Source organism: Dipodomys merriami, unplaced genomic scaffold (genome assembly GCF_024711535.1).
Source record: "Dipodomys merriami isolate MVZ:Mamm:240054 unplaced genomic scaffold, mDipMer1.0.p SCAF_7, whole genome shotgun sequence".
NCBI classification, from domain to species: Eukaryota; Metazoa; Chordata; class Mammalia; order Rodentia; family Heteromyidae; genus Dipodomys; species Dipodomys merriami.
In genome coordinates this window covers 16,529,771-16,555,754 of record NW_027206290.1, presented here as the reverse complement: position 1 = coordinate 16,555,754, position 25,984 = coordinate 16,529,771, and the positions used below count along the sequence as shown (strand labels likewise).

Here is a 25,984-nt window from a genome sequence, read left to right as displayed (position 1 = left end):
GGTACCATTATGGGGGTGACTTGTGTGCTGGGCCTCACTTTCTCTTCTTGTGCTGTTGGGGAAAGGCGTTAAGGAAAGAATTGATTGCATTGGGGTATGCACTCGCTTACCTAACATATTTTCAATGTACTCTGTTCAGGCTAGATCCTGAAATTCTGAAGCTCCCTAGAGTTTGAGACAGTTTCAGTGCCATCTAGAAGGTTGTGTCACAAGGACCTGGCAAGCGTGTATAGCAGTGACAGCCGCGGGCTGGACCAGACAGGAGGAGCTGCGTGCCGCTCTGCGCTTGATGTTCAAGTTTAGCAAAGCTGTAGAGAAAGGAACCCAGATTCTTATTTCAGTTGGTATTTCCATACCTGACAGGTGAAGATTAAACTTAGGAGCTCACCTAATTTCCACCTGTTTGGTAAGTGACTCTAGATCCAAGAAAGCGTAGAACTAGTTGGCTTGTGGTAGATTTTTCATGTAGATTTCAGTAACTTTGGGGGGGGGGTGGAAAATAATTTCCAGACCCTTTATAGACTTAACATGATGACTTTTGACCTTGTCTGGGTCAAGAGTGTTTTGGGAAATAGATCAAGACTATGAGCCTTCTTTCTTCCCCTAAAGCTTTGCAATAAGTTCAGGGGAAGGAAGTTCCTTCCTCTTTCCTTCTTTCTTTCCTTCCTTCCTCTTCCTCCCTTCCTCCCCCCCACCCTTTCTTTTTGTTAGTTGTGGGGCTTGAACTCAGGGCCTAGGCACTGACCCTAAATTCTTTTGCTCAAGACTAGTGCTTCTACCACTTTGAGCCACAGGACCACTTCTGGCTTTTGAGTGGAGATGAAAGTCTCAAAGGGACTTTTCGGCCCAGGCTGGTATTGAACCATCATCCTCCAACCTCAGCCCCCTGAGTAGCTAGGATAACAGGTGTGAGCCACCAGTGCCCAGCCAGGGTTACTTTCCTCTGTGTGTGTGTGTGTGTGTGTGTGTGTGTGTGTGTGTGTGTGTGTGTGTGTGTGTGTGTTGGTACTGGGGCTTAAACTAAGGACCTAGCACTCTCCTACAGCTGGAGCTTTACCATTTGAGCCATACCTCTACTTCTGGCTTATTGCTGGCTTATTAGAGGTAAGTCTCACAGACTTTTCTTTTCTGGCTAGCTTTGAACTATGATTGTCAAATCCCTCCTGAGTCGCTAAGATTACAGGCGTGAGCCGCCAGTGCCTGACTTGGAATGCTAACCTTGCTTCTGTCACCAGGGCTGCGTCTGTGAGAAAGGAATTTCTGGAGCACTCTTTGAGAAGCCTTTGCAGTCTCCGAGACCTTCAAAACGGAGGCAGAAATGGAGGCCTTTTAGCTTTCTGCTTTGGGAAGAAGCTCATGGAGACCCCTCTGGGCACAGAGAGAAAGGGGGAGGGGGATCATCTATATTAGAACAAACCCTTCACCTGAAAGACCAGACCAGGCAGGTCAGCATTCTGTGTCTTAAAACAATCTCTTCCCGGCGCTCAAATATTCTCCTACATTCATGACTCATTTCTTCTCATTCCAGAAAGTCCTGCACAGGAATTAATTTATGGTCCTGTCCTGAGGTCTTTAAGTAAACAGTGTTAATGGCCTTTGAGCTCCCCAGACAAGCTGGAGTTCAAGCCCCAGGGAGGAAGCTAATGACTTGTAGTTACTTTGCTATTGTTTTCCGAAAACAATTTGACTTCCTTTTAGTTAGCCTCGGAATTCCTTCTTTACAAATTGAGACCCAGGTCTGAGCCAGCGCCTGGGCACAGTGTTCTCAGGGTTAAGATTGCTTTCTATTAAGAAGGTAGCAAAGATGGGGACCGTAGCACACCCCTGTAATCCTAGCTACCTTGATTCTTAGATGAAGGTTCAAAGCCAGTCTGTGGAGGAAAGTCTGTCTTATCTCTGATTAACCAGCAAAAAGCTAGAAGTGGAGTAATGGCTCAAATACTAGAGTGTCAGCCTACCACAAAAATAACAGAATAAAAGAAATAAGGAAACAAGGGCCCAGAAAGGATGGGCAGGTAGCTCTGAAGGCTACTCACGCAAAATCCTGTTTGTGAATGGAGGGAACCTCTGTCCTCGGCCTCCCTCCTGAAATCGCATCCTACAGCGCGTCATAACTAAGGCATTTGGTGCCCACAGGTACATGGGGAAAACGTCAGACACTTGTCATTTGTCACTGGTGCTAAGACTTGAACTCAAGGCCTGAGCACTGTCCCTAAGATTTTTACCCTCAGGGCTGGAGTCTCTACCACTTGAGCCACACCTTCACTTCTGGCATTTTGGAGGTTAATTGGAGACCAGTCTTACGGGCTTTCCTGACCAGGCTGGCATTGAACCTCAGTCCTGAGAGCTCAGCCTCCTGAAGAACTGGGATTATAGGCATGAGTCATTGGTGCCCAGCTGTTATGTCCATTTTAACACACAAAAAGTTAAGGTTGCCAGGCACCAGGGCTCATACCTATAATCCTAGCTACTCAGGAGGCTGAGATCTGAGGATCACGGTTCAGAGCCAGCCTGGGCAGAAAAATCAGTGAGACTCTTATCTCCAATAAACCACCAGAAAACCGGAAGTGGTGCTGTGACTCAAGTGATAGAGTACTACTAGCCTTGAGCTGAAGAGCTCAGGGCCAGTGCCCAGGCCCAGAGTTCAAGCCTCATGACTGATAAAAAAAAAAAAAAAAAGAGAGAGTTAAGGCTGAATACCTTGCATGGCAAGTAAGGGAAGACAGGATTGGATTTCATTTGGGATCTTCTGATTCCAAGACAGGACCTTGCCCATTCAGGCTATGCAAAAGCAGAGCCTTTTGTGTGTCCTTAACCTGCAGATTTTGGTCCTTCCTTTAAGGGCTGAAACTTCCTATTAGAAGGTCCATTTGATGCATTGGATGTGGAGTTGTAATGAAAAATCCATATCTCCCATCCTCTTCTCTCCATGCTCCAGAGCTGAGTTTGCACAGAGCCTGGTTTTGGGGATGGGGAATATTTTTGAACCTTTTACCAGGAGTACCTCTCATGGAGGTTCTAAGAGAGGCTAGTCTGTTCTTTCTGCCAGAAAAAAAAAAAAAAAAAAAAGCCCCATTAGCTTTTTCTAGAATCAGGCTGAAACCTACTGATCTTTTTTTTTTTTCTTTCTGCCAGTCCTGGGGCTTGAACTTGGGGCCTGGGCACTGTACCTGAGCTTCTTTTGCTCAAGGCTAGCACTCTACCACTTGAGCCACAGCACCACTTCTGGCTTTTTGTATTTATGTGGTACTGAGGAATCAAACCCAGGGCTTCATGCATGCTAGGCAAGCACTCTACATACCACTAAGCCATGTTCCCAGCCCTGACTTTTATTTGTTTTTTTATTTTTTTTGTCAGTCATGGGTCTTGAACTCTGGGCCTGGGCACTGTCTCTCAGCTCTTCAGCTCAAGGCTAGCGCTCTACCCCTTGAACCACAGCACCACTTCTGATTTTTCTACTCGTTTATTGGAGTAAGAGCCTCATGGAGTTTCCTGCCTGGGCTGGCTTTGAACCACAGTCCTCAGATCTCAGCCTCCTGAGTAGCTAAGATTACAGGCATGAGCCACCAGTGCCCGGCTCTCTTCTTACTTTCAAGGAGGTTCTTCTAGATGTATAGGGCAAAAACTACCACCCGATATCTCCTTGGTGAAAGTCCCATTTGTTGAGTTGAGATCCCCAGTTGGAGGACTCTTAGGGTTCAAGCGAGGCTGGGACATAGTTGTTGCATTTCTGCTGTGACTTCAGTGGGAAAGAAGCAGGCCTTCTGGGCACTGGTTTTACCCTCCTCCTCTTCCTCCTTGGCCTCTATAACAGATGCCAGAAAAGTTCATCTGTGATAAGCCCCAAATGAAATATTGATATGAACTTGACCTTGCCTAGGGATGAAAACTTGAGGCCGGAAGTCGGTATTTTTCCTGGTTTTTGCTTCTTGGAACCGAGTGTTCATGTCCTTTTTAGCCAGTGTCTGGAAAGCCTGCTATGTCTGCGTCTGCATGAGGAGCAACAGCAAAGTGTGACCCCAGCACACTAACTGTGGCTCCAATTACCCATTTATGTCCTCCAATGGGGCTCTGGGGACTCATTGCTCTTGCAATTAGATGCTAACAGAAGTTATTTGCACGTGGCACCATGTAAGCTGTGAGGGAGGGAGCTGTGAAGACATCTGGACCACAGTGCCTTGGGAGAACAGTCTGGAGAGTCAGACATTCATTGGGTAGAGACAGAGGAAGGTTTCCTCTCTGTCCCCCTTGCCTCTGGAGAAAAGGAATTAAAAGGAGCAATTTTCAAGGAGCTACTGGTGTGTGTGTGTATGTGTGTGTGTGTGTGTGTGTGTGTGTGTGTGTGTGTGTGTGTGTGTGTGTGTGTGTGTGTGTGTGTGTGTGGCATGCACACGCCAGTACCGGGGCTTGAACTCAGGGCCTGAGCACTGTCATTCTGCTGCTGAGTGCCAAGGGAGAAAGTAACATCTGTTTCTCTGTGGGACCCTGCTCATACTGACAAGTTGGGTGGTAGTTGGTTCTAGCCATCCTGATATTGCTTCTTCCCCACTAATTGAAGAGGGCTGGGTAGGGAAAATAAGCTGTCCCAAAGGCTGTTAGATTAGGAAAGTGCAACTCTAACTCTGAAAGCCCTCTTGGAATTAATTGAAGTTGGTAGAGTTTTGGAAGAAAGAACAATACTGGAAAATTGGGGAGCGAGTGATTTGGAATTGGGGGGAGGGTGATTCGGTGGAAGAGACATTCAGATATAACTGCGTAACTTTTTTAAGGTCATTGTGTGTGTGTGTGTGTGTGTGTGTGTGTGTGTGTGTGTGTGTGTGTACTAGGACTTGACCTCAGGACCTCATGCTCTCATTTGGCTTTTTTGCACAAGACTAGCACTCTACCACTTGAATAACACCTTCACTTCTGGCTTGTTGGTAATTAATTAGAGATAAGACTCTCATGGTCTTTCCTGCATGGCTCTGAATCGTAAACCTCAGATCTCAGCCTCCTGAGTAGGTAGATTATAGACATGAACTACCAGTGCCCAGCTCTAGTGGCTTTTTAAAGCTGGCTCTTTGCTGGATGTTTCCAGCTAACTTATTTTGTGGAGTGGCCGAGATGTAGGCATAAAATCATAGTGTGAGGATGGTTGCCAAGCCTTTCAATGGTTTCACCTGCTGAACTATGTCCCAGCAGTGGTTAGTGTCAGGGGGAGAGGAGATTGGTGTTGTGTTGTGTTATATTGTGTTGTCTTTTGCAGCTGTATGCACAGTCCTTTCCCTCACCAGCCAGTGTTCACACTGACTCTCTGCTTCTCTCAATCCAAAGAGGTAAATATGTGTGTGCACGCATGCACACACACACACACACACACACACACACACACACATACACACATACACACCAGTACTGGAGCTTGAATTTAGGATCTTGAGCTCTCTCTTGGCTTTTTTGCTCAATATTAGCACTCTACTACTTGACCCATACCTACGCTTCCAATTTCTTGCTAGTTCATTGGTGAAAGGAGTCTCTTGGACTTGTCTGCCCAGGCTGGCTTCAAACTAAGATCCTTAGATCTTGGCTTCCTGAGTAGCTAGGATTACAGATGTGAGCCACCAGTGCCTAGCTAAGGGCTAGATTTTATTTATTTATTTTTCTGCCAGTCCTGGCACTTGAACTCGGGGCCTGGGCACTGTCCCTGAGCTTCTTTTGCTCAAGGCTAGCACTCTACCACTTGAGCCACAGCACCACTTCTGGCTTTTTCTGTGTATGTGGTACTGAGGAATGGAACCCAAGGCTTCATGCATGCTAGGCAAACACTCTACCACTGAGCCACATTCCCAGCCCTAGATTTTTTTAAAATCCTTATAGTTAAAGAAACTGATCTACATACAGGTTATGCTGCCCAATGTCACCCTGTTGATATGTGGCAGTCAAGATTCAAACCCAGATCTACTGACCTAGAAACCATTCAGGAAAAAGTAAGAGAACTCTGAGAAAGAATCAATAGTCTTCAGCTTGATTTTTGCCAGGGCAGTTGCCTCTCCCCATACAGAAATTTGTCCCTGTCTTTTTCCTTCCTCTTTCTGAACCTAAGCTTATTCACCCATGAAAAATCTAGCCTATAGAAACAACTTACGGAGTGTTGGAATATTCGTGACTTGTGTTTTGTGATGAAGACACATCAGGTGACAAATGTAAAGCAAGAAACATCCTGGGAGAATTAGATCAGAGTACATTGTATGTCTGGATGGAAAGGCACCATGAATGAATGAATGACTCCCTTCCCCTTGGGCCCAGAGGGAAATGCTTAAGCTGCTGGTTTGGGAGGAGATGGGGCCGGGGTGGGGCGGTGGGGGCGGCAGAGCTATGCCCACAGTTTCTGATTTTGTCATGTCATCTAACAAAACTCCACTGGTTCCATTCTACTGGGAGGCCTGAATGCTTTTGTGGAAAGAACAGAGAGATGAATTTTACAGTTGGCTAAGACTTTTCATCCTAGCTCTACTGCTTACTAATCTGGGCCACTATGATCATGTTACTTAAATTCTCTGAACTTGAATTTCCTTAAATGTAACATGCAGAAAATGCCTACCACCAGGGGCCAGCGGCTTATGCCTGTAATCCTAGCGATTTAGGAGGCTGAGATCTGAGAATTGCTATTTGAAACCAGATAAGAGTCAGTTCAATTAACTACCCAAACGCCAGAGGTGGAGGTGTAGCTCCATAGAGCTTTGAATGAAAACATTAAGGGATCGTTCCAGCCTCTGATTTCAAGTCTCAGCATATATATGTATATATATGTGTGTGTGTGTGTATATATATATATATATACATATATATATACATATATATATATATATATATATATATATATATATAGTGGCACTGTGGCTCAAGTGGTGGAGTGCTCGCCTTGAGCTGAAGAGCTCAGGGACAGTGCCCAGACCCAGACTTTAAACCCCACAACCGACAAAATAATTAATTAATTAATTAAAAATGTAAAAAAAATCCTACTATGCAGAATTAGAAATTGGAATAATTGAGTGAAATAAAAATAGGCTACACCACACACACACACACACACACACACATACACACCTATATATATATATATATATATATATATATATATATATATATATATATATATATATATATATATATATATATATAAAATGGAGCTCCTATCCCAGAGCTTGCACAGAGCAGGTGCTGTTTTCTTGTTAGAGAAGAGAGAGGACACGATGGATGGTAGAGATTGCCTCTCCTTCCCCTCCCCTCCTCTGCCCTCTCTTCCCCTCCCCTTCCCCTCTCCTTTCCTTTCCCATCTTGTAATTCAGAAGTTAAGGTCTTTTGTCTCTCAGGTTAAACCTGGTGCCTGCTCTGGGTGCTGGATGGCTGGGATTAAGGGAACACGTTTCCTTGACTTTGTGGGTGCTCTTCTCACTGATGTGGGCAAGATGGAGATGAATGAATACTCTGTGTGTGTGTGTGTGTGTGTGTGTGTGTGTGTGTGTGTGTGTGTGCGCGCACACGCATGCGCGCCTGGACAGGTACTGAGAACTCAGGAGGACTGGGAACTGCTCCTTGGTTTTTCTGCTCAAGGCTGGTTCTCTATCTCTTGAGTCACACTTCCACTTCTGGCTTTTTGTGGTTAATTGGAGATAAGAGTCTGGCTGACTTTCCAGCCTTTGAACCACAATCTTCAGATCTCAGTCTCCTGTGTAGCTAAGATTACAGGTGGGAGCAAGGGCCCCAGTGTTAGAACACCTTCTTCTCTTATGACAATCTCCTGAGCAGGCCACTTCTGCCAATGTCTCGGGGGCAGTGGTGACTGGGGGGTCTCTGAAGAGGTTTGGCAGAACAAAGGGTGAGCAGGAAAAGATGTGGGGAGGCAGCACCCACCCCCACCTCCCAGGGGACAGAGTGGGGGGGGGTCAAAACTCAAGAACCACTGTGAGAAGGGCAGGCTGGGGAAGGGCAGCCGGGGGAAGGGAGGACTCACCTGCCTCTGAGGGAGGACAGAAGAGGACAGGCTGCAGAGGTGGGGAGGAAGAAGAAAACTCGGTGAATGGCAGCAGGTTGTGAGCCCAGAGGGTGGCTGGGAGGGACACCGAGGGGGAAAGGGGTGGAGAGAGAAAGGGGAGGAAGAAGTGGGCGGAGGGAGGGCGACAGACACCGGTTAAAAAGAGAGTGGAAGAGAAACCACTGACAGCCTTAAGAGCAGAGAGCGGCGGGCAGTTGCGAAAAGCTTCCAGAGCCTGCAGAAGCAACAGACGCTCCTGGGAGGAGGAGAAGAAGCAGGTAAGGGTGGCCTTGAGCTTTTCAGACCAGAGAACATTACAAGTCAATAAAAGTGATCAGGAGAGAAAGGGGGAGAGGGAGGAGGAAGAGGGACAGACAGACAGACATGACAGAGACAGAGAGAGTTGGCTTACTTGGCTGGTGGAGGGGCAGTGTGGGTTTTCTGTACCTGTCACACTCTGGCCCTTGCTGCGCATGCTCACTGCGATGGCTAGCTCTGGACAGGTGGAGGCGAATGAGTCAATGGAGCTTTTGGACTTCTTGACTTCCTTCATCTCCAGGCAGCTGTAGAAATGTGGGCTGGTGGATCCTTGCAGTTCTAGGCTGCTCTGGGAGCATTAGAAACAGGGTTCCCCCTGTCTGTGAGCACACGTGTGTGTGTGTGTGTGTGTGTGTGTGTGTGTGTGTGTGTGTGTGTGTATGTGTGTGTGGGTGAAGAGAGCATTGGCCCTTTAAAAACAACTCCAAACTCTTGTTTTATGATGTTTTCTCTAGGCATGGAATCTTATTTTTTAATACTTTTCCAGAGCATGGAGGGAAGTGTTTTGATTTTTTTCTTTTTCCTGTGGTAAGGCATGTCAGACGGTTTAAAAATATTCTCTGCTTAGTTTTTTGCACAGTGTCATGCCCCCGCCCCCCCCCCCCCCCCCAAGGCAGAGGCCGCAGAGAAGGAATCTAGGCTTTCTCAGAGTCAGGCCAGGAGACGCCATTCTAGGAGGGTGTATGGCAGAAGACACAGCCAGAGGAGGTTCATGGGACAAAAGAACCAAGGCATGGGTTGTGAGACCTGAGTCTGGTCCCTTGACGTGGCAGTGTGACTCAGCCTCCGTTTGCCATCAGCAGCTGGAAATGGTTCTAACAGAAAACTCTCTCTGATGGTATTCACTAGGACACTGCACGAGACTATGACTGTATGAGCTCAAATGCAACTCTAAAAGGAAGAGGGACCAAGGTTGAATGGCTCTTCCCTTTTCCCTTATGCCCCACCACACCCAGTACCCATATCCCATCATAATAGAGACCTTTCTAGTTCCTCCTCACACCATAATACAAGCTCCTCTCCTCCTCCTCCTCCTGTTCTTCCTCTACCTCCCTCCTCCTCCTCTTCCTCCTCCTCCTCGCCCTCCTCCTCTTTTTGTGCTGGTCCAGTGGTTTGAACTCAGGGCCTGGGTGCTATCTTAGAGCTTTTCCACTCAAGGCTCAGCCACAGCTCTATGTCTGGCTTTTTGGTGGTTAATTGGAGATAAGAGTTTCACAAGACTTTGCCTGAGCTGGCTTCGAACTACGATCATCAGATCTCAGCCCCCTGAGTGGCTAGGATGACAGGCGTGAAGTACTGGCACCTGGTATCTTACTGGTTCTTAGACCTCAGCATACCACCGTGGAGGTGACCACAGCTCTGCACACCAGGGTCCACTTAGCCTAAGAGAAGGGCAGTGTGCAGAGCACTGGATAGGGAGTCAGGAGAGCTGGAATTGAAATCAACTGAGCAGAAAAGAAACGTAGGCCAGGGTGTGAAGCTCGGCTCCTCTATTGATCTGCCTAGAGGTGTGTGCAGGCCAGTGGGCCTCCATCTCCTCCACCCATGGCCCCTGAGCCTGAGTCACTACTCTCTGGAGACAGGAGTGACCTCCTCACCTTCCTGTCCGGTTCCCCAAGGCAGCAGAGTGGTTTGGAACCTGCTCTCTGGCTGCCCCTCAGAGCCTCTTCCTCATGCAGCAAGTGGACTCCATGGAGGAGTCCTGGTGAGCGCAGGCGCAGAACTGAGAAGGCCTGGCCGCTGCGCATCCTCCTCCCCACATACACATGAAGCTGGGCGCCAGTGGTGTCTCCATGGGCTCCCACCCCCCCCACCCCCCCACCCCCCCACCCCCCCACCCCACCCCCGTCTCAGTGGCTCCTGTCTCAGCCACTCCATTCCTGTCCCCTTCTTAGGACTGGCCTAAGGTCCTAGAACATCCTCAGCAGAAGATGTGTCTGCCCCCTCCTTAGATAAATAAATAACACAAGGACGCCCTGGCCCGCTCACTCATACCCAAAGCTCCTCTCCCCCATCCTTGCCTGGATTTCCATGTCTCCCTGTGCCTCCCTGTACTTTTCCACTAGAGTTTGCTTTTCTGTGTGTACCAGTGCTGGGACTTGAACTCAGGGCCTCTTCTCTGTTGACTTTTTCTTTTTTTTTTTTTGCTCAAAGCTGGTGCTCTACCACTTGAGCTACACCTCCATTGAAGATAGTTGGTGGTAAGTTGGGAATAAGAGTCTCAGGAGCTTTTCTGCCTGGGCTGGCTTTGAACTTCGATCTTCACATCTGAACCTCCTGAGGAGCTAGGATGACAGGTGTGAGCCCCTGGGTACCCAGTTTGGGCATTCATGTGAACATCGAATCAGTCCTATGTTTTGGTCATTATGGGGCACCCACCTGCCTGCCTGTCCTCCTCTCCTCCACAGGCAGAGAGCGGGCACAGGCAGTGGACAGTCCTGGGTGCCAGAGGCCACCAGGGCTGCCATGGTGCTGGCTGGCCTCATGGGTACTGGCTGGCTGGCTCCAACTCTGGGCCCAGCCAGTTAAACCAAGGCATAGTCGTGTGTGTGAGGATCACACAGGGGAGGAATGGAAGAAGACCTGCAAAGCTCACTCAGGGCCTGCGAGAGCCAAATCCAGGCCCTTATCCATTCAGGAGAGGACTTGCCCACAGGGCATTCTAGAAGCTTCTCCAAGGACCAGTCCCACTCACCCCACCTGCCTGAAGGAAGGGGAAATACTCCTTTACCAGGAGAGCTTCTGGGCTCTTACAAAAGATGTGGTCTTCCTTTCTGTGGTTGGGAGAGGCTGGATCTCCATCAGGACTACCTGCTAAGCCTCTGCGAATCGCTTGCTGCTGACGTACTAGCAAAGAATGGGCAAGGAAAAAGTCAACCGTCCATTCACTTGTGTGAAGGGCAAGGGTGCCGTAAGGTCTCAGAATCAGAGACTCTCTAGAGTCAATGCAAAAGAAACAGTCTGGGCTCTTTGGTCACATTTGCTTTGAAATGTTAGCTGTGTTACTTGAGAGGATTTACTTAACATCGCTGATCTTCTCTGTTTCTTCACATGCGTAAGAGATGAATACCAGTCTTCTTGTAAAGTTTGCTAAGGATGAAATAGACTTTTTCCCTCCTCCCTGCCCCCCAGTACTAGGGATGAAAACAACACCCAACCATGAGCTGTACCCGAGACTGCTATTTTAAGCATTAGCACATAGTAGGTGCTCAGCTAGCAAAAGAACAATAAGATAGACTCCAGGTCACCTCAGCCCAAGTCTCTTCAAATTGTATCTTATCCGATGAAAAGGACTTTCCACAGTGCAGGCTAGCTCTGACAGATAATTCAGAACAAGTACTGATTCATTTTTATGACTACAGCTTAAAAAAATTTTTTTAGGAACTATATTTGCAGCCTTTTAAGCTGGGAGTCAGAGAATCGGAATCTGCCTCCTAGCAAGGAGAGGCTTGAACTCAGATCTCTCACACTTGCTGCGCTTTTCCCCTCAAGGCTGACATTCTACTACTTGACCCACACTTCCACTTATGGCTTTATAGTGGTTAACTGGAGGTGAGAATCTCATGGATTTGTTTCCCTGGGGCTGGGTTTGTCTTCTGGGCCTGGCTTCAAACCTAGTTCCTCAGATCTCAACTTCCTGAGTAGCTAGGATTACAGGCATGAGTCACCACACACTGCTACTAACTTACCCCTGCTGCTAACTCGCCATATTATAATAATCAGACAGTTACACACTGAACTTAGAGCTTGACCATCTCAGCCATCATCCAGCCACATATGTGCGCTGAGGTCCGGGAGGGGAGGGGAGGCTCTTGTGCAAACCCACAATGAACAACTGGCATGAGAAATAGCCTCTCGTTGGGGCTGGGAAGGTGGCTCAGTGGTAGAGCGCTTGCCTTGCATGCCTGAGGCCCTGGGTTCAATTCCTCAGCACCACATAAGCAAAAAGAAAAAAGCTGGAAGTGGCGCTGTGGCTCAAGTGGTAGAGTGCTAGCCTTGAGCTGAAGAGCTGAGGGACAGCGCCCAGGCCCAGAGTTCAGGCCCCACAACCAGACCCCCCCCCCAAAAAAATAGCCTCTCATAGCAAATGACAGCCTTGAATTGTCGCAGGGGGATTCCAGAACTTACTCCTGCCCAGAAAGTGCATGACTCAGAACTTCAGTGCAAGGCACAGGTGGGCATGTCACCAGGCAACATGTCCTCCATCTTTCGCTTCCCCTTTGCTTTTGAGGGCATGCTGTTGCAAAAGCACCCTGGCACTCCCTTCTTGGAAGGGAGAAATCCTATCAAACACACTCAGGCCTGAAAGCATGAGTTAAAGACATGCTAGAGATTGGGCGCTGGTGGCTCACGCCTGTAATCCTAGCTACTCAAGAGGTGAGATCTGAGGATCGCAGTTCAAAGCCAGCTCAGGCAGGACAGTCCATGAGACTCATCTCCAATTAACGACCAGCAAACCAGAAGTAGAGCTGTGGCTCAAATGCTAGCCTTGAGCAAAAAAGAGCTCAGGGACCATGCCCAGGCCCCACAACTGACAAAACAAAAAAAGAAAGAAAGAAAGAAAGAAGAGAGAGAGAGAGAGAGAGAGAGAGAGAGAGAGAGAGAGAGAGAGAGAGAGAGAGAGAGAGAGAGAGAGAGAAAGAAAGAAAGAAAGAAAGAAAGAAAGAAAGAAAGAAAGAAAGAAAGAAAGAGAAAAGAAAAGAAGACATGCTAGAGCCGGGCACTGGTGGCTCATGCCTATAATCTTAGCTACTCAGGAGGCTGAGTTCTGAGGATCATAGCTCAAAGCCAACCCATGCAGGAAAGTCTGGAAGACTCTTATTTCCAATTAACCACCAACAAGCTGGAAGTGGAGGTGTGGCTCAAGTGTTAGAGTGATCTACCTGGAGGGAGTTCAAATCCCCACCCCCAAATGAGAAAGCTATGGACATTGTCAGATGCTTTTCCTGGGCCAGATTCTGTTCCAGGCATTTCCACAGTCTTTAGTTCCATCAATAAATATCCCCCTATTTTCCTGATGAGCTGGCAACTGAGAGAGCATGACTTGCCCTAAGGTCCCACAACCAGAGGATGCCGAACTGGCTCCTAGCCTGGCCAATCCTAGAATTCTGAGCCTGACCATCCAGCTTGGAGGTTTCTGCTGTTTTTGTTAGCACGTGACATCAATGCATCACCAGAGCCCTCTGTCTGGCCAGCCGGCAGCCCAGCAGTAGACAGGGCCTCGGCCAAGAGCGCTGACTGGCTAAAAAAGGAAACAACTTTCTATATGTGAATTCTGGCCAAATGGTGGCAGATGCTGAAGTCTGGGAATCCTGACCACGGTGGGCGCAGGGCCCCAGCGCAGTGATCAATTCTGGGAGCAGCTCATGCTAAAACTGCCCAGCCAATGTGCCTGGAGCTAAAAGGGGAAACCCCAGGGCCTCTGCCATATGGGGCCTCTCCCAGATGGCATCAGGAGAAGTGGGCAGAGCCCTGTTCACAAGTTGGGGCTGGAATTCCGGCCACAGGTCCATCGTCCGCCCTTCTGTGCCCTTTGCAGAGTCACAGAGGGAATGCGGGCTTTGGAGTGAGGCTGATCAGGGTCATGTCCCTTATTTGCGAATTGTGGGACCTCAAGCCTCCATTTCCCCCTTCTGTAAGATAGGACAATACAACTTCCCCAGTACAGTTAATGGGGAGGTGAAAAAGTATATCTGTGGCTGAGCATGGTGGCTCACATCTTCACATCCGAGCTATTTGGGAGGCATAGATCTGGAGGATCACAGTTTGAGGCTAGCCATGACCAAAAAAAAGTGTGTGATGTCCCCATTTAACAATAAAACACTAGGATGTGTGTCTGTCATCCCAGCTAAATAGGAAGTGTAAATAGAAGAATCTACATGAGCCTGGGCAAAAAGGAAGATCCTGTTTAAAATAAAAGTAAATAGCAAAAGAGGGTTAGGAGGTGTGGCTCAGCAAGTACAAGGCCCTTAGTTCAAACTTCAGTCCTGTTCCCACCTCCACCCCCACCCCCCCATCCTCCCCAAAATATAGTTGTAAAGTACTTCTTGCTTTCTTTTACCTTAGTGTTTTTCTTAGTACTCCTTAACTTTCAACATCTTAGATAAAACTAGGGGTGTGTCTGAGGGATCTCTAGCTTCTTTTCAGCTCCACAGCTGTATGAAATCTATAAGATGGTAGGAAGAGTAAAGACATGTGAGCACTGCCATCAATAGAATTTTCATTACTAATTGCTTAGGCACAGATCCCTTCCCATGGAGTAGGTAATAAGGACCTGCCGATTTTGTTATAAGCTGTTATCTCCATTTCCCCTCCTTTCAATAGACACCTTATAAATAGTGCTTAACATTTTAAGAAGAAAAGCATTTATCCTAGAATAACTCTCTCCTCTCAGTGGGCTACTTTCTTCCTTCTTGGCTTTGAAACAATTGTCTGCTAGTTGGGTGTCTGTGAGTAGCCCAATTTGTCCTTTGTCAGAATCAAATACTTAATCTTAAAGAGGAGTTAATTATCTGCCAGAGGCTTGAGCAAGAGGAAAACTAACCCGGCAAGTTAGCTTACCCATCTGCCTCTTTCTGCTCCCTCATCTCGCTAGAGATCAGGTTCAGGGATGCTGGTCCCCGGTAGACTTCTGATTCTTGTTCTTTTTCTTTTCTTCCAGCACTGAGACTTGACTTCAAACCTGAGCACTGTCCCTGATCTTTATCTGCTCAAGGCGCTCTCCCACTTGAGCCACACCTCCACTTCTGGCCTTTTACTGGTTAACTGGAGAGAAGAGTCTAACTGATGTTCCTGCCTGGGCTGGGTTCCAACTGTGGTCCTCAGATCTCAGCCTCCTGAATAGCTAGGATTCACAGCAGGAGCCACAGGTGCCCTGCCTTGGACTTCTAATTGTTGGGAAGTAGCAATTAGCATCTGCCTGGTCATTCCCCCTGAGGCTGATGTAGCTACCCTAAACCTGAATCAGGGGAGAAATCTAAATCCTGCACGTAAGAGCTACTTACAACTACTTACCATAAACACTTTCTCCTATTATCTCCTGAATATGCCTGGTTAGGGTTAGAAAAGGGGTTAGAATTAGGCTTAGAGTTAGGCTTAGGGTTAGAAAAGGGCTTAGGGCTAGGTTTAGGGTTATGCCTCCTCAAGTCTCCTTACATAAAGGTGATCAGCCTCTGACTGGCAAGGATTTGCCAAATAAAGAAGGCCCAGTGATTTAGATAATTTAGATAGGGGTTGCAACTGCATGAGAGCTGGGAGCTGGGTTTGACTCCAGCTTTTATTCAGGTTAACTTCTCTGAGTCCTGTAAAGAAAAGAGGATGAGAAGAGTCCCTGCTTCCTCAAGTTGGTTGTCAGAAGCCAATGAACAAAAATAAATGAACAATAATATATGTGATATATATCTACACACATGTGTATATACATAGAGACATACACATACACACATATACACGCTTACGGAGTGTCTGACACATAGGATGATTTTTTTTTTTTTGGTTGTGGGGCTTGAACTCTGGGCCTGGGCGCTGTCCCTCAGCTCTTCAGCTCAAGGCTAGCGCTCTACCACTTGAGCCACAGTGCCACTTCCAGTTTTCTTGGAGATCAGAGTCTCATGGACTTTCCTCCCAGGCTGGCTTTGAACCATGAGCCTCAGATCTCAGCCTCCTGAGTAGCTAGGATTATAGGCATGAGCCACTGGCATCCTGCAGCTTTGGTTGTTTTTGAGATAAGGTCTTGCTTTTTGCTTGAACCAGCCTGAACACTGATTTTCCTATTTGTGTTTTCCTGCATGGCTGGGATGGCAGGCGTGTGCCCGTGCTCCCAGACATTGTACTGTCCCTGTTAGCTTGGGATCACAGGCACATTGCCCTGTGACAAACTGTTGGTTGAGATATAGTTTCATGAATATTTTTGCTTAAGCTGGCCTTAAACCACCATCCCCTGGTCTCTGCCTTCCAGGTAGCTAGCATTGTAGGCTTGAGCCGCTGTGTCAAACTCTAGTTTGAATCTAATTCTGGATAAACTAGAAGATGTGGTTGAGATTCTCACAGGCCAATAACAATTACAGAGGTAGCTGAAAATCAGTATGTACTTGTCATTTACTTCTTTGTATCCATTTTAGGAAGAAAAAAAAACTATCGGAATGAGGGAAAACCATAAAAGTGTACAGGAGAGATGAAGTACAAAAGAGCTTATAGATGACAGGCATCTTGGCTTGTGTTCTTCATGAAGTCAGTTTTAATGTGTGGCATAGCATAGGAACTTAGCAAAACACCTTCTCCAGTAAACTGGACTGACATGATTCTATGCTGAAGGCAGTATATAAGAGGAGCCCTGAGACCCTTAAAGTTTTCTCTTCACTGAAGCAGCTGCTGGTGGCTCACACCTATAAACTGAGCTACTCAGAAGGCTGAGATCTGAGGATCACAGTCCCAAGCCAGCCTGGGTAGGAAAGTTCCATTTCACCACTAACAAGTTGGAAGTGGAGCTGTGGGCTCAATTGGTAGAGCATTAGCCTTGAGCACAAACGCTCAGGGACAGCGCCCAGGCCTTGAATTCAAGCTCCAGGATTGGGACAAAAGTACATAAACAAATATAATAAAAGAAAAGATTTCATTGAGAAACTAGTTATCCTTGCCATCTTCCTATGGCCCCTTCTACCGGAAGACTAACAGAACAATAGTGCAGGCCCAGAGCATTGTTCTTATTACTATGAATAACTGTCCTTATTGAGAACCAGAGGTCTGTTCGATGCTGTCCAGAGCATGTGTCATTGTCCAGAATTAGACACCGTGGTGGAATGGTCGTACAATCTCATCTTGGCGAAACCCTGTAAACCAAGGGGGAGAGGCACAAACAAGTAGAATGATGGCCTCTCTGGACACCTTCAGTCCTGCTTAGCCAGGCAGAAGGAAGGAAGGCCCGCTGGCTTGTCTCCCTGGTGTTCTGCATGCCATGCCTCAGGGCCTGTGCATGTGCGCTGGGTTTGCTCTTGTTCTCTTCTGTAAGGACCAGCCTCAATCCGGGTAGGATTTGCTGTTTTGCGTGACCTCAGTGCTATCATTCACCCATTGTTTGTATAAAGTCTACACTACCAGATGTGAAATCATAGGAAGACTCTTACATCTAATGAACCAGCAAAAAGCTAGAAGTAGAGCTGTGGCTCAAGTGGTAGAGCATCAGCCTTGAGTGAAAAAACTAAGGGTCAACATAAGACCCTGAATTCAAGCCCCAGGACTGGCAAACGTGCGTGCACACACACACACACAATAAATGTCTATGAAACTGAACCGAAATATTACTTGCACAGTCTTTTCCCCAGCACTCCATACAGTGCAATGCACAGTAAGGAAGTGGGTGGCTTACACCTGTAATTCTAGCTAATCAGGAGGCTGAGATCTAAGGACTAGGGCTAAGGCAAACCTGGGCAGGAAAGTCTGTGAGACTTTTATCCCTCCCCCATACACCAAGTATTCTCTTAGTTGCATAAAAGCTGACCCTGGGTGTTATTACCCAACAGCTGGATCTCATCTGATGCCACCCAGTGCCCCAGGGGTAGCAGTTGATGAAGTTCCAGGAGCTGAGACCTAAGAACTGATGAACCCCCACCCCAGATGGGGAACTGGGATAAAGCCCCAGTTCTATTCTGCTCTCTATTAATCTTTGTTTCTTTAACCAAGTCATCTTTTCTGGATGTTTTCTCCTCTGCAAAACAAGCAATAATAATTACCACACAGCAATAAAAACTCCAGTCAGCAATAAAAATCGGATGTCTGTAATTCCAGCGGTATTCAGTGTGTGTGTGTGTGTGTGTGTGTGTGTGTGTGTGTGTGTGTGTGTGTGTGTGTGTCTGTGTGTGTGTGTGTGTGTGTGTGTCTGTGTCTGTGTCTGTGTGCTGGTACAAGAGCTTGAACTTGTGCTGTTTCTTGGGCTTTTCACTCAAGGCTGGTGTGCTCTACCATTTGAGTAATACTTCCACTTCTGGTTTTTTGCTGGTAAACTGGAAATAAAAGTCTCTGAGGTCTGCCTAGCTTTGAACCAGGATCCTCAAATCTCAGCTTCTTGAGTAGCTGGCTCATGCCTCTAGCATGAGCCATGGACAGCCAGCGGAACTTCCTTCATCTGAACACATATCACATTATATTGAGATCATGTATTTAACTTCTCCCCTCAAAGGAAAAAAAAAAAGCAATTAAACCGAGTAAAGGTCTTGTCTCTCTCCCTTCCTGCCACACCCCCTACTGCTAGCATGATGCCTGGTACCTTATAATCACCCCCAACACCTTATTAAATCAATACATGAGGAAGTGACACTGTGACTCAAGTGGTAGAGCGTCAGATTTGAGCAAAAAGCTGAGCAAAAGTACAAGGCCCTGGGTTCAAGCCCCAGGACTAGTGCACACAAATGCGTGCTCTCTCTCTCTCTCTCTCTCTCTCTCTCTCTCTCTCTCTCTCTCTCTCTCACACACACACACACACACACACACACACACATAACTGGTAGCCTGCCAGGGAAGATTATAACTAAGGCATAAGGAAATTACCATTGTATCTGAATTTTTCATGGCACCAGAATGGCCCTCCTTCATGTTCTTCCAGCCAAGAAATCTACAAAGGGCTTTATGTGCTATATACCCCTTATAGCTGAGCAACCTCTTACATGTTTGTTTTTTCTTTTTTTGGGGGGGGGGTCCGGTCGTGGGGCCTGAACTCTGGGCCTGGGCGCTGTCCCTCAGCTCTTCAGCTCAAGGCTAGCACTCTACCACTTGAGCCACAGTGCCACTTGCGGCTTTTTTTCTTTTTGCTTATGTGGTGCTGGGGAATAGAACCCAGGGCCTCATGCATGCAAGGCAAGCAATCTACCACCGAGCCACCTTCCCAGCCCCTCTTACATGTCTTTTTTTGAGGTTGTGGGGAGCCCAAGGAAAACCAGCTTTAGCCATAGACCTTTCATGATCAGAATTGAGCAGCTGGTATTTTAATTGAGCAGCTGGCTGTGATGGAAGGTCAGTGGGAAGTCATAAAGGAAAGATCTTCCATTCTGTTTCTTCTGCCAGGGTCCTGGGGGTTGTGTCTCATCCCCACATCTCCTCAGCTCATTTCTACTGTTCCCAAGGATACCTTCCTCCTGTTTACCTATTTTTCCAAGTGCTTCTTGCTTGCTTGGGGTCTATGGCTCGCACCAGTAATCCTACTCAGGAGGCTGAGATCTGAGACTCACCATTCGGAGCCAGCCTGGGAAGGAAAGTCTGGGAGAATCTGACCTTCATTTGAACTACCAAAAAGCCAGAAGTGGAGATGGGGCTCAGGTGGTAGGGTGTGGCCAGGCTTGAATAAAAAAGCTGAAGGAAAGTGCCCAGGCCCTGAGTTCAAGCCCTAGAACTGGGACAAAGGAAACAACAACAAACCCAAACCCCAAGATGCTCCTTTCTTGAATCTGTACTAGTCTCCTTGAAGGTGGGATTGTTTGACCACAAGCAAGGCAAGCAGCATCCAAGCCTCCTGGCAGACCAAAGTGTCACATTCTTTGTTTGGAGTTACTTTTATACTCCTCTGGGGACTTGGAAAAGGATGAATGGGGGGTGGGGGGAGGATCATGGGAAAGGTCTTCAGGGAGTAAGTGTGAAAAATTATCCCCAGTTCTGGAACAATATAATCTCTCTCTCTTCCTTTGTCTTCCTTTTAATTTCCATTTCTAATTGCTTCTCTTTTTCCCCTTTGCGTTTCCCCCTGCCCCTTCCTTCTTTCTAATGCACTTTATTCTGGCAGGTACGTACTTCCCTTTTTCTTTTTCCTGCATCCATTTTTTCCTGTTAGTAAAGGCTACCTTTTATTCCATTTTTTAAAAAAATGTGGAGCTTGGTGCTCAGTGCTCTCTATCACCTCAAAGCACTCTGAGTTAACACCAGATACCAGTGGATCACACCTGTAATCCTAGTTTACTCAGGAGGCTGAGATCTGAGGGTTGAGGTTTGAAGCCAGCCTAAGCGTGAAAGTCTGTGAAACTCTCATCTCCAATTAACCACCAAAAAGCTGGAAGTGGAGGTGTGGCTCAAGTGGTAGAGTGCCAGCATTGAGGGGAAAAGCCAAACAAGAACACAAAGCCCTAAGTTCAATTCCCCCCACCCCATATATATGTAAAGCACTTGAAGCTAAATAATAGTTTCTTCATCTTTTTTTCCAGATAAGAATAGCAAAATACAGATTTAATAATTTATTCACACTCAGAAGAATAGAAGTCCAAACTCCACTCAGTCACTTTCCATGTTTCTCTTAAGGATGATATGGGTTCTTCTACTCCATGCCCAGCTCCCCCTTGCCATTTCCACTTCCTGGTTCTCTTCTTTCTGTTCCTCCCCTCCTCTCTCTCCTCTTCGCTCTCCCATGTTCACATTGTTCAGTCACTGCCCAGTTAAAGGTGTTGAGCCTTTTATATGTATTGGCAAGAGATGACAGGCCATTATCTGATCAGCCATGTTCTGTGTGTGTGTGTGTGTGTGTGTCTGTCTGTCTGTCTGTCTGTCTGTCTGAGGGCTTGACTCACAGCCTCAGCAATGCCCTTAAACTTTTTCCCCTTAAGGCTGTTGGCTCTACCACTTGAGCCACACCTCTGCTTCTGCCTTTTTGCTGGTTCATGGGAGATAAGCATCTTACAGACTTTTATGCCTGGGCTTGGTCTGAGCCATGACCCCCTGATCTCAGGCCCCCCGAGGAAGGTGGGGTGACGGGTGTGAGCCACCAGGGCTTTTTTTTTTTTTAAACTGGGGGAGAAGAGCGAGGGCTCTGGGGTGCACTTGACCTCGAGGCGCCACCGCCACCTTGTTTAGTAGACGGTGCAGACTCAGCCCTGTTTCTCTCCCTGTCTCCAGCCCTTGCAGAGGCCCCGGACCCGGACCCCGGGCCCTCGCGGCGCCATGGGGGACTGGAGCTTCCTGGGGAACGTCCTGGAGGAGGTACATAAGCACTCGACGGTGATCGGCAAGGTGTGGCTGACGGTGCTGTTCATCTTCCGCATGCTGGTGCTGGGCACGGCGGCCGAGTCGTCGTGGGGGGACGAGCAGGCCGACTTCCGCTGCGACACCCTGCAGCCAGGCTGCGAGAACGTGTGCTACGACCAGGCGTTCCCCATCTCGCACATCCGCTACTGGGTGCTGCAGATCATCTTCGTGTCCACGCCGTCGCTCGTGTACATGGGCCACGCGGTGCACACGGTGCGGAGGCAGGAGAAGCGGAGGCTGCGGGAGGCCGAGGCCGAGCGCGCGGGCGGCGGTGGCGAGTGCCCCAAGGCCGAGCCGCTCTGCTGGGAGGACGCCAGCGGCAAGGTCATCCTCAAGGGCAGCCTGCTGCACACCTACGCATGCGCCATCGTGCTGCGCACCGCCTTGGAGGTGGCCTTCCTGGTGGGCCAGTACCTGCTCTACGGGATCTTTCTGGAAACGCTGCACGTGTGCCGCCGCAGCCCGTGTCCCCACCCGGTCAACTGCTACGTGTCCCGGCCCACGGAGAAGAACGTCTTCATCGTCTTCATGCTGGCCGTGGCCGCGCTCTCGCTCTTCCTCAGCCTGGCCGAGCTCTACCACCTGGGCTGGAAGAAGATCCGGAAGCGGTTCGCGGGATCGAAGCCCGGCCCGGCCGGGCTCCCCGATCCCCGGCCCGGCCCGAGCTGCACCCCGCCGCCCGACTTCCACCAGTGCCTGCGCGGCGGCCCCCGCGGCGGCGGCGGCGGCGGCGGCGACTTCTTCGGCCCCTTCTCCCCGGGCGCCGCCCTCGTGCCCCCGCGACCCGACGCGGACGCGACCGCCCTGGCCGCCGGCACCGCCCCCCGCCCCCCCGCCGAGCCGGGCCGGGACCCCGAGCCCGCCCCCCCGGAAGGCTTCATCCACCTGCGGTATGGCAGCGCGAAGCCCGGGCTGTCCGGCCACGCCCCCTCGCCGGGACCCCGCCCGCTGCACGGTTACCATAGCGACAAGCGGCGTCTCAGCAAGGCCAGCAGCAAGGCCCGATCGGATGACCTGTCGGTGTGACCCCTCCCTCCCTTTCTCTCCCCCCCCACGCATATGGGATGGGGGCGGCTAGGACCAGAGGGGAACCCAGGAGGGTCAGAGAAGAAAAGAGGTGCCCTCCTCCTCTGACTCCCTCCTCCCGTTCTCATGTTCACTGCTGTGGTGGTCCTGGGTGCTGGGTGCTAGGTCCTTGACAGGGTGTCTTCACTCTAGAAGGTCTAACCCCAGCTTCCTCTCCCCACATTCGGACTCGCCTTTCAGAATCAGGTAGAGAAGGGAAGGGAGCCATAGCAAAATCTGGAACAGGAAAAAGGGTCACAATACCAGAATACCAAGTTAGAGGCCTGTGGCTTTCGCCTGTAATCCCAGCCACTCAGGATGCTGAAATCCAAGTATCATGATTCACAGCCAGCTTGGGCAGACACATTGAAGAGACTCTAATCTCCAAGGAACCGGCAAAAACAAACCCAAAAGTGGAGGTGTGGCTCAAGTGGTAGAGTGTCAGCCTTGAGAGAAAAAAAAAAAAGCCAATCAAGAGCATGAGGCCCTGAGTTCAAGCCCCAGTAGCTGGCATTCTCAGAACTTGACCAGCAGTCTCCACTTTACAAGGGCATTGGTATGTATCTTTGGCAAATGTCTTGTTGGTAATGGCACAGCCTTTTCCTCTGCCCGGATGGACACTCAGCCAACGAAGGTGGCCACCTACTCCAGGAGTGGCTGCACACTGGCAATCCTGCTACCTCCACCATCCTGTGGCTTCTGTGCCAGGAGAGATGCCATATTGACTGTTCATCAATGTCTCTCCAAAGACCTTACCACCAGAATGCCCAAAGAGCCATCGTCCTCCCTCCCATCTTCACCAGATCACTGGTCACCAAAGCCGTTGGAATTTCCCCCGGGGACTTACACAGACAGACAGCATTGTGTTGCTCAGATTCCCCTAAGGAAAAATAATTCTGCTGTGATGTGAAAATTAAAAGGAGAAAAGACACTGGAAAGCTGGCTTCCCCTTCTATTTATTTCTCTTACTGATTGCCAACTGAGAATGCCAAGGAGGGGGGTGGTAATGCCAGCTAGTCGCAATCCTTTCTCTCTCTCCCCCCTCCCTTCCTCCCTCCCTTCCTCCCCCAGAAGCATGAAAGCAGGAAGGCAATCTCCAGCCTTTTTTTTTTTTTTTTTTTTGGCAAGGCCCTTATTTAAAGCACACGGAAATTTGTGTATCTCCATAGTGCCTCTGATGGGAATGCCAGGTGGGAATGCAGAAACGCTTAGCCTTCCCCAAGGACTGGCTTGGTGTCTATATTAAACGGATCCACAATGGGTGGCTGCCATTTTGGATGCAGATAAAACATGCTCAGAAATCAGCTACTGAGACTATCTATTAAAGAGACATTCTTATACTTAAAAAAAGTGTGTGTGTGTGTGTGTGTGTGTGTGTGTGTGTGTGTGTGTGTAGAAGGGTTATGGGGGTGGTCAAGGAGAGTCCTGACCTAAGGAAACAGAATCTCGTGTCTGCTTGCCTACTCCAGTTGCCTGGCAGAGGTGGAGCTTTACTCTTAGTATTTACTCTTGTATGAACATATATGAGTAGGAGTAAGAGGTAGAGGAGGGTGAAAGTTTACAAGGAAATTATCTCCATCCTACCTGTCTATCTCTGGGCACCTTTGCTGGTATTTGGAAGCTATTAGTGGGTGGAGGGAAGGGTGAAGGTAGAGATTGAGAGTACTGACTTGCTAGCCCAGATCCCTGACACATTTTTATTATGATTTAATCAAGATTCATTATCCTGGCCCAGCAGAGATGAATGAGATTAGGCCTAAAATCCTGCTTAGGGGACAAAGATCAGAAGATCCAGGCCAGCCTGAGGGAAAAAAATCAAGTTTTCATTTCAACCAATGTCTGGGCATGGTGCCTGTCATTTCAGTGGCATGGAGAAGCAGAAATAGGAGGACTGCAGTCCAGGCCAATCCAAGGAGAGTACCTGCCTAGCCAGCATGACTCCTGAGTTCAAAGTTCAGTACCAGACACACAAAGAATTTTTCTGTCTTTCCACTGCCAAAGTTTTGTCCTTGTTTGGTTTGTGAAAAATAGGTGTTTTTGGATTAGAGATTCTAGGAGATCAGGTCATGATGAGGTTTTTCAGGAAAGAAAAAGGAAGTTAATACGTGTAATTTGTCTTAATAAAATCTGTCTCCATATGTATCTCTCTTTTGTGTCCCTCTCATTCTGTGACTATAAAAAGATGAGAGATTGGATAGGGGAGAGGGGAGAGCTTTGGCATCAGACAAAGGTTAAAATACCAGCTGCTGATTTATGTCTGGATTCCAGTGCGCTATTTAATGTCTGAGATTTTTGTTTCCTTATCTGTAAATCAGGCCTAGTAAAATTTACTTCATAGGGTTGATAAGTGAGAGTCTATATGTCAAGTGTTCACAGACAGGTACTAGTGGCTCATGCCTATAATCTTAGCTACTCAGGAAGAGGAGATCTAAGGATTGTGGTTCACAACCAACTCAAGCAGACAAATCCTAGAGACTCATCTCCAATTAACCACTAAAAAGCTGGAAGTGGAGGTATGGCTCAAGTGGTAGAATGGCAGCCTTGAGTGAAAAAGCTAAGAAAGAGCTCAAGGTCCTGGGTTCAAGCCCCAGTACCAGCAAAAAAGTTCGGGGGGGGGGGGTAGGTGGTTTTTTCACTTAAGGCTGGTGTTTTACCACTTGAGCCATACCTCCCCTTCTCGCTTTTTTGGCCAGTTCATTGGAAATAAGACTCATAAGAGTCTCACAACCTTTTCTGCATGGGCTGGCTTCAAACCTTGATCCTCAGGTCTCAGCCTCTTGAGTAGGATTACAGGTGTAAGCCCCTAGTGCCTGAAAAAAACTAATAACAAATTATTGTAGCAAACAAAAAATGAAAGTAATTGTTCCTGTTGGTTGATCTGTGTGGGTACATTTAATTTTCTTTGTTTAGTGAACTATTTTAATGTTATGTTATTTTTAAAATTATGATTGAGAAAAAGAAATCTATTTACATTCAACCTTTGGGGCTAAATTTGGTGTTCCCCTGGGGCTGCTGGGGAGTTGTGTCCATTTCCACAGAACTCATGCCTGGGAAACTTTTCTTGGCGTCGGTTCTGACTGCCACTCTTTTTTTTTTTTTTTTGTCAGTCATGGAGCCTGAACTCTGGGTCTAGGCACCATCCCTCAGCTCTTCAGCTCAAGGCTAGCGCTCTACCACTTGAGCCACAGCGCTACTTGCAGTTTTTCTGCTTATGTGGTGCTGAGGAATTGAACCCAGGGCCTCATGCATGCGAGGCAAGCACTCTACCACTGAGCCAGTTTCACAGCCCCTGACTGCCACTCTTAAATGGAACAGGGTGCAAGAGGTGCTCCCGCGAGACAGGCTCTAGGGCAGGGGTGGCAGAGGCTGCCCCTAGGGCAGGGGTGGCAGAGGCTGCCCCGGAGGCTGATCGCCGGGACCCCGCCACACCTCAATGTGGTGAGCGCCACTTTGCGTGGGGAAGAGCCACGGGCTGGGAGAGAAACCCACCATCCGCGTTCACAACCTTCTGCAGAGCTGGATAACTAGCTCCTCGGGAGCCTGAGATCTGAGGATCGAGATTCAAAGCCAGACTGGGCAGGAAAGTCCATG

General features: G+C 48.4%; 1 protein-coding gene across 1 annotated transcript; it reads left to right on the top strand.

The window, feature by feature from the left end:
• Window positions 1-8,193: 8,193 nt before the first annotated feature.
• Gja5 (gap junction protein alpha 5) lies at window positions 8,194-24,524 on the top strand. Its single transcript, XM_070007549.1, has 2 exons — window positions 8,194-8,292; window positions 21,200-24,524. The coding sequence occupies exon 2, from the start codon at window positions 21,245-21,247 to the stop codon at window positions 22,352-22,354; it is 1,110 nt and encodes a 369-aa protein (XP_069863650.1). The 5' UTR covers window positions 8,194-8,292; window positions 21,200-21,244; the 3' UTR covers window positions 22,355-24,524.
• Window positions 24,525-25,984: the final 1,460 nt, after the last annotated feature.